Raw genomic sequence first — 7,104 nt, 5'->3', positions numbered from 1 at the left:
AAAATCTGCACGTCACAAAATACAGAAACATGTAAATGCCATACTATAACACAAAACAGATATTGTTTATTGAGCATTGTCTCTATGACATAGTAACACAGGATTGTGTATTAATTTCCTGTTCTGGTAGTAGAGGTCTGCAATGGTTCATTTGGGTCATGGCTGTATGAACCATCTTCTGCTTGATGACAGGTACCCAGACAAGTCCAGTGACCAGAAACATCAGCCCAACAGACAAGAACACAGGTCCAACTAAATAAGGCACATTTCCCACCTGGGTGAAGTACAGTAATGATAGTGCAGTGCCTATAGCAAAGAGAAGACCTCCAATGAATATGGCCAGAGCTGGTTTCTGAAAGTGATTCCAGCCACATTTGACTCCTTTGTAGGCCTTCTGTGGACATGAGCTAGGCTCATCCATTCGCCGGCTACTGACCTCATTTGAGACCGCAGACAAGTTGGAGAGCATCTTACACTATAGAAAAAACATCAATGAAACCAGTCAAACACAACACAAAACATTAATACAAGACCATTTTTAAATAAAATATGCATTCACATCACTGCTTCATTCAGTAATTTAAGGCAGACTGTAAATATTTTTTAAATCAAAATAAAGGCACACTTACTCAGAAAGCTCAAAAACCCATCAATGGTTACCAAAGCTCCTGTTCCACGTCTGTCTGCCAGTTACTGTTTTTATCCATAAAATACAGTGGAACGTAAGCCACTCCCTGTGGGTGTGTTAGTATGAACATCTGGAGCAGGACCACACTGTCCTATTTGTGTATCGGCGCAATTGAGCCCACAAATCATAAAATCACACTGCACCTACTGTAACTAATGGGTAACCTTAGTAATATTAAAAACATATATATATTACAGAGCAAAAAAAGAACGATAAAGAAATTATTGCATAACCAGCTAGATGCTACAGGAGATCATTTTAAGGTTTCCACATTGTGCTTGAATGAAGCATAACAATGGCGAACATACTTTGTTAAGCACATATCCATCAGATATTTGATCAGAGCTTAAAATGTATTGGATTTACTAAAAACATGCTAAAGATGTTACCTAACAAAACCATAAAGTTCATGCCCTGAATTTCCTGAAGTTTCACTTTCAGCGCACAAGTGCAGCAAGCTTGTGGCACAACACTATAAGACAACTTAAACATGAGGGAAGAAATAAATACAACCGTGTCACTTTTTTCCCCAATTTTATTGTCATAAATGATTTAATAATGAACACGCCCGTGAACTTTGCAAGAACGTTATGTGAAGAGAGAAACCAAAATGGGAATAAGCAATGGGAGACATGTCCAACCAAGATATTGACATTTTGGTTTCAATTGGTTAATCATTCTGCTCATAAATCATTTTATGTTAACAAGCAAATCTTGGTCCACATACGTTTACTGTATCTGCTGCCATTATATTTCTCTGATGGAAGCAAAAGAAAGTTCTATAAAAATAAAAAAAGGTTGAAAGAGAGCTAAATCTCTTGCCACCGAACATGTGCAGGCTGATGGGGAAGAGGTCATGGGGGAAGAACCTAAAACAATGGCATCGCTGAGCTCTCAATATGAGAAAGCTGACACATGTGGACTTGATTTCGTTTTCATTTGCTTAAAAACAGATTTCTTTTAAGAGAAGTTTTTTTAAGCTGGTCTTTAGGAGGCAGAGGGGAGAAAAGACAGGAAGGCTATGAAGTTTGCCGCGGCCGAAGCTGCATCTTCCTCCGCCTCTGTCAGTCGTTTCGGATCAACCATACACTGTTTTCAGTCCTTCTCAGCAACAAGTTTCAACACTTTCCCAATGGCGATGGTTTTCCCTGAAAGGCAGGAAAAGAGCATATTCATGGCATCACTTTTCTCTGAATAAAGAAAGCTCATGGAATTCATAAAATTCAAAGAAAAGATATAAAAGCATGGCTTTGGTGATAATGTCTGCTTACCCTCATCTCGTAAGGTGAAGCGTCCCATCTGAGGGAAATCTTTGAAGGTCTCAAGGCAGATGGTCCCAGCTGTTCTCAGACGAGCAATGCACACTTGGTCCTGTTTGACGAAGCGGGGTCGCGTTTTGCTCTTTTCCCCAGTCTTTTTGTCCACCAGACAGATTAAGGCCTGTAAAAGGTCACATTAAAAATCACTTTCACAAAACTTGCGTACCATGGGAAAAAATTACTAACATTTCACGACACTCTTGGGAAAGAAATCTAAGACAAAGTTAAAAATAGCAGTTCATCAATTACCGTAATTTGCACTTCTTCGATGCAGGTGTGAATATGAAGAACTGCATTGTAACCTGGGCAGATGATTGACTTGTGTTCAATGATGACTATCTGAAAACGGCAGACAAAAACCCTCAATGTGAGAGAAGGCAAAACAAAGTAAATCAACACAAAAGAAACCAAACTTCATCTCTTAATTGCAGGGATTTTCCACATACCTGAGCATCAAAGGTGCGCCCAGAGTGGCAGAGGTTCTCAGCATTGCAGAGAATGAAGCCTGGCAGAATCTCCTCCTCTTCAATACCTTTTAGCCGTAACTTCAAGTTCTCTCCAGGTCCAGCGTCATCCGTTTCAACATCATCAGACAGCAGACTCAGCAACTCAACAGTGTGCTGCACAAAGGACACACGGCAAGAAATGCATCACACACAGCTAATTCTAGGGAACAACCAGACGTGTACAGCAGCTATGATCATCTTACCCTGTTGGGCATCATCACAAGTTGCTGAGCTTTACTGATTGATCCCGATTCCAGCTTTCCTAGGACCACAGTACCCATGTCCTGCAAAGATACACACACATTCAAAACATCAACCACAAAAAAAAGCAGAACATCAAAATTATGGAGGAAATAAAATGTTACACGTATTACAAGACTTCTCGGTTTTACTCACCTTGTATTTGTCTACAATGGGTAACCTGACTGGTCCATCACTTGATCTGCTGAAGTTCGCTAAATTATCCAGATGTGGAATGAATGGTAACCCTCTGTCCATGATAAAAATGATGACATGAACTTGGTAAGACTTGCTTACATCCTTGTAGATGTTTCACATTATGGTCATAAACCTTTGAATAATTTAATAACATCTCTGCATACTCACGTATACCACGGGCAGAATTCTGCCGACTCCTTCAGATTGGCCCCAGTGAGTCCTGAACATGGCATGAAATGAATATCTTTTCTGGGATTGAACCCAACTTTCTTCAAAAATGGAACAAGTTTCTCCTTACATTCTTCGTACCTACATGCAAACGACAAAAACATTTGAATAAACACTTTCACAATAAATTCTCAATGTCTGAAGCTTTTTACAAAACTAAACGTGATGCTAAATAACAACAGAAAGTCAGTGTGGACACAGGTGTTCATTTACTGACCTCTCTAGACTCCAGTTCACTGTTGGGTCATCCATTTTGTTTACAAGTACAATCAAATGCTTTACACCAGCAGTTTTGGCCAACATGGCATGCTCTCGCGTCTGTCCTCCTTTCTCAAAGCCCGTCTCAAACTCTCCTTTCCTTGCAGAGATCACCTTTAGAAATAATGACTTATTGAGATTCATAGCAAATGTTCAGATAACAAAGGCAGTAATCTTTACAGAGAGAGTCAAAGGCTTTACAGTCTGAAATTTGCATTCAAACAGCACCCTCTACTGTCTTCCATTAAAAAAATCCCCCATGACCGCAGGTTAGTGGTACAGAGGCAACTCAAGGAAGATTTTCTTGAATTACCAGCAGAATGAGTAGACACGGCTGCCCTTCAGTGCTACTCAATGTTATGACTCACCAGCACTGCCAAATCGGCCTGAGAAGCTCCGCCTATCATGTTGGGGACAAAGCTTTTGTGGCCTGGTGCATCCAGAATGGTAAAGTGCTTTTTCTCGGTCTCAAAGTATGCACGTCCAACCTCCACAGTTTTCCCTTTGTCTCTCTCTTCCTGATTTGTGTCAAGAGCCCAGGAGAGGTACCTGAAAATAAACACTTTATTATGAAAATCTTACTACCTATTAGCACAAAAGCTGTTCAGCTCAGTCCAAACCTGTGTGTTTGACTGCTTTGGTTAACTAAACATTCAAAGCTTAAAATTACCAAGTTTCCCTGTTCTTCTCCTTAGCTTCTTTCTCATATTTCTCCAGAGTTCGTTTGTCCACCATTCCTGTTAAATACCTGTCAAGGAACAGCAGATGGCAGGGCTTTTAAAAATGGGAACAGGACACTCTCAATATCTACCACAAACACAACATCATAACAGCAACTCACATGATTTGTCCTCCAATAGTGGACTTGCCAGCATCTGGCAGAACAGAAGATAAGAAAGAGACGGGGTGAAGCCAGGAAAGATAAAGGAGGTCAATTTACGTTTCACCGATGTTGTTTAAAAGTGCTTGCCATATGGCACTAATCATTTAGACTAATCCATTTTTTATTTCTTTAAGATAAAAAGTAATTTAATCTCAACTCTGACTAACAATGTAATTACATTTAAAATATGAATTAAAATATGAAGCATCAACACTAACCGACATGGCCAATAAAGACCACATTAACATGCTCCTTTTTGGGGGCATTTGGCTGTGTTAGGACTACTTTAGGTGTTGGCACTACTTCTTCCTCCATCTCTTCCTCTTGTGGCGAGTCTTCTTCAGCCAGACCCCCATCTCCCCCAGGGCAGCCTCCCGGCTCAGCTTCAGCCTCGCTGGGCTCGCTCCCTTTCTGCTCCCACGTGTCATCAGCTGTCATCTCTGCATCACCGTTCTCCATTGGTGGAGCTGATGCTAAAACAAAGATTATTATTTTACTTAATGTTGAACTTCACAGAGCGTACGGACCAGAAGTGTTGATCACCAGTCAATAAAGAAAAACCCCAATCAGTCTCAGCATTATCATTTGACTAGTACAGCTGCCTTTGGTATCAACAACACAATTGTTGTGTCTACACATCACACTGAACCACAACACAGCAATGCCCATTCAAGACAGACAATGAGAGTTTCATTCTTGTTGGTGGCTAAACAAGCGAAGTGGTCTTAGTTTATGCCGCTTTCTCAGTTTATTATTAGTCTTGGTTAGACGGTTATCAGTTTGTGGACAAGCATGAGCTTATTTATTACTCACCCTCTTGGTCTGGTTCTCCCACCTTGGCATCTGTATTGGGTCCTGCAGGGGAAAAAAAAGGCTGACTTTTAAAGTTATAATTATACAGGACAGTCTAGTTCTTACTCTTGAAAGGGACACCTGACCATATTTAAATTTAGGCACGTACAGACAATAAACTGCAATATGTAATAACAGCATGTGAAAAGCACATCCTCCCTTTCTTTGTGGTGAGACAAGCCACAGCATGAGGGACAATAAAGTCAATAAAAGGATTCTAAACCCACAACAAGCTCCCATGTTGTATTCAAAGGTTTTATTTTATGACAAGATTCCATATGACCAAAAGGCATGTTCCTAACCTGAAATGAATTTTTATTTAACCCGAATATGAAAAATGACTGGCAGATGAATAGTACTGTGTATCCAGAGCACCAATGTAAAAATTTACTTCAGTTCTCCTTTTTCTTTTACATGCATCCACTGTTCCTACTTTGTTTTGAAATCCGGTATCTCTTTAGGTTGAATATGCAAATATTTAACTTAAATGTAGAAACAGAACAAACTGATAAGATCATACCACTCCATGCTAGATTGAACTTTCTTAGAAACCTGCAATGTTTGTCTTATAAACACCTTGTGTTCAAGTACAACATCATTTATACAGGCTGCAGGTAGGCGTACACACCAATAATAGTGTGTTTGGTTGAACTAATTACATTTTGGTGGCTCAACTATTGTGTACGGTGTAGAATATAAAACTAGATGATGTGGGTGAAACAATGTTATGGGTTTGTAATATATGCAGTCTACTGAGGCCATTTAAGCAATAACTGACTTTCATTGTTATACCAAAACACAGCACATGGGGTTTATAACGTTTGAAGTAAGACAACACGGGGGAGAAACCTTACCACACTCTTAATAAAATAGCAAAAAGAAAACAAACACCCTTAAATGGCATTTCTAGTGTACCCATGGTATGTGACCGCACATTGACAAAAGTGTAGTCACACGACTATCCAGCTAACCAACACTTCAAACTACAGACAGACGTGAGTTGCTAAAATGCCTTAAAGTATCTTTAAAGCACTTCGGCCAACCAACTGGTTTACTTGTCCTCTCTTTCTACCTAAACAGCTGCTACTGCCTTATCAACGTGTTATTTTTAGTCAACACTCTTTGTAAACTAAGTCTTTATCCAACTTCTTAACTGTAAACTACAAGTCTCGTGTAATTCGAACACGTTGGCCCCGTTTCCGCTTCGAGTTGTCGATCGTAATTGCAATGTAGCATCGATGCTAACCAGCAGCGCTCGGCTAATGAGAACAAGCGTGTGTGAGGATAACAGCTAACGTGGCTAATAGACTAGCGATCCCACGTTAATAACCGGCGAACTCAACCGGGAACTCACCTGATGGCTCCACCGTGTCCGCGGAGTCCTTCTGCAGGAAAGATGGGAAGAATTCTGCGGCGTGAACGTTGGGGACAAACGGCTTTGCGTCCACGTTTAGAGTGGTAGCCAAAGCATTGGAAAGTTGCACGTCGACCTGGGCCTCGCCATCGTCCTCCTGATCCCAGGAATCAGGGGCAGTGTCTCTAGCGTCCATCGCCACACAGCTGTTACACAGACACACTTTAAAGCCACGAACTCGATCGCTTTAGCGTCTGGCCTTAACCGTCGTTAAGGTCACCCCTTACGTCGTCCAAACTTTTTTGCTCGTGGCGTGTGGCCTTCTCCCAGTTTTGTTAAAATCAAACAGCCGGCGTCTCTCAGCAAGGGGCGAGAAAAAAAGGGAGGTTTGACTAAGCACTCGGAATGAGTCCTCGTGTGCGCTGACGACTGTCCTGACCTCGTGGCGCAACAGCGGGAATTCTGGGAAATGTAGTACTTTTGGTTCCCGATGCGCATAATAAGCATATGAGCTGTTTCGATCATAAAACTACATTTCCACATTGAGGCGACTGTTTGGTGACCTCTTTTGAAACTAC

At 41.0% G+C, this 7,104-nt stretch overlaps 1 protein-coding gene across 1 annotated transcript; it reads right to left on the bottom strand.

Moving 5' to 3' along the window:
* Positions 1 to 1,205: 1,205 nt before the first annotated feature.
* On the bottom strand, positions 1,206 to 6,933 carry gspt1l (G1 to S phase transition 1, like). Its single transcript, XM_057347129.1, has 14 exons — positions 6,527 to 6,933; positions 5,134 to 5,175; positions 4,539 to 4,793; positions 4,279 to 4,312; positions 4,108 to 4,185; positions 3,806 to 3,986; positions 3,397 to 3,551; positions 3,120 to 3,260; positions 2,910 to 3,003; positions 2,717 to 2,797; positions 2,454 to 2,627; positions 2,257 to 2,346; positions 1,960 to 2,128; positions 1,206 to 1,836 (listed from the first exon to the last, which is right to left on the bottom strand). Exons 1-14 carry the CDS (start codon positions 6,720 to 6,722, stop codon positions 1,784 to 1,786), a joined length of 1,743 nt encoding a protein of 580 aa, XP_057203112.1. The 5' UTR covers positions 6,723 to 6,933; the 3' UTR covers positions 1,206 to 1,783.
* Between the last annotated feature and the right edge of the window lie 171 nt (positions 6,934 to 7,104).

The sequence above is a fragment of the Triplophysa rosa genome, linkage group LG11, assembly GCF_024868665.1.
Source record: "Triplophysa rosa linkage group LG11, Trosa_1v2, whole genome shotgun sequence".
Taxonomy (NCBI): domain Eukaryota; kingdom Metazoa; phylum Chordata; class Actinopteri; order Cypriniformes; family Nemacheilidae; genus Triplophysa; species Triplophysa rosa.
The sequence above is the reverse complement of the archived record's forward strand: the minus strand, read 5'-3'. Positions and strand labels throughout refer to the sequence as shown.

Bases quoted from the DNA above. Each gene is read 5' to 3' on its own strand.
- gspt1l (XM_057347129.1), bottom strand. From the start codon at position 6,722: ATGGACGCTAGAGACACTGCCCCTGATTCCTGGGATCAGGAGGACGAT. The intron at 4,794-5,133 runs GTGAGTAATAAA...TCTTTGTTTTAG, and splicing joins GGGAGAACCAGACCAAGAGG to CATCAGCTCCACCAATGGAG. The intron at 4,186-4,278 runs GTGAGTTGCTGT...GTTCCTTGACAG, and splicing joins ACTATTGGAGGACAAATCAT to GTATTTAACAGGAATGGTGG.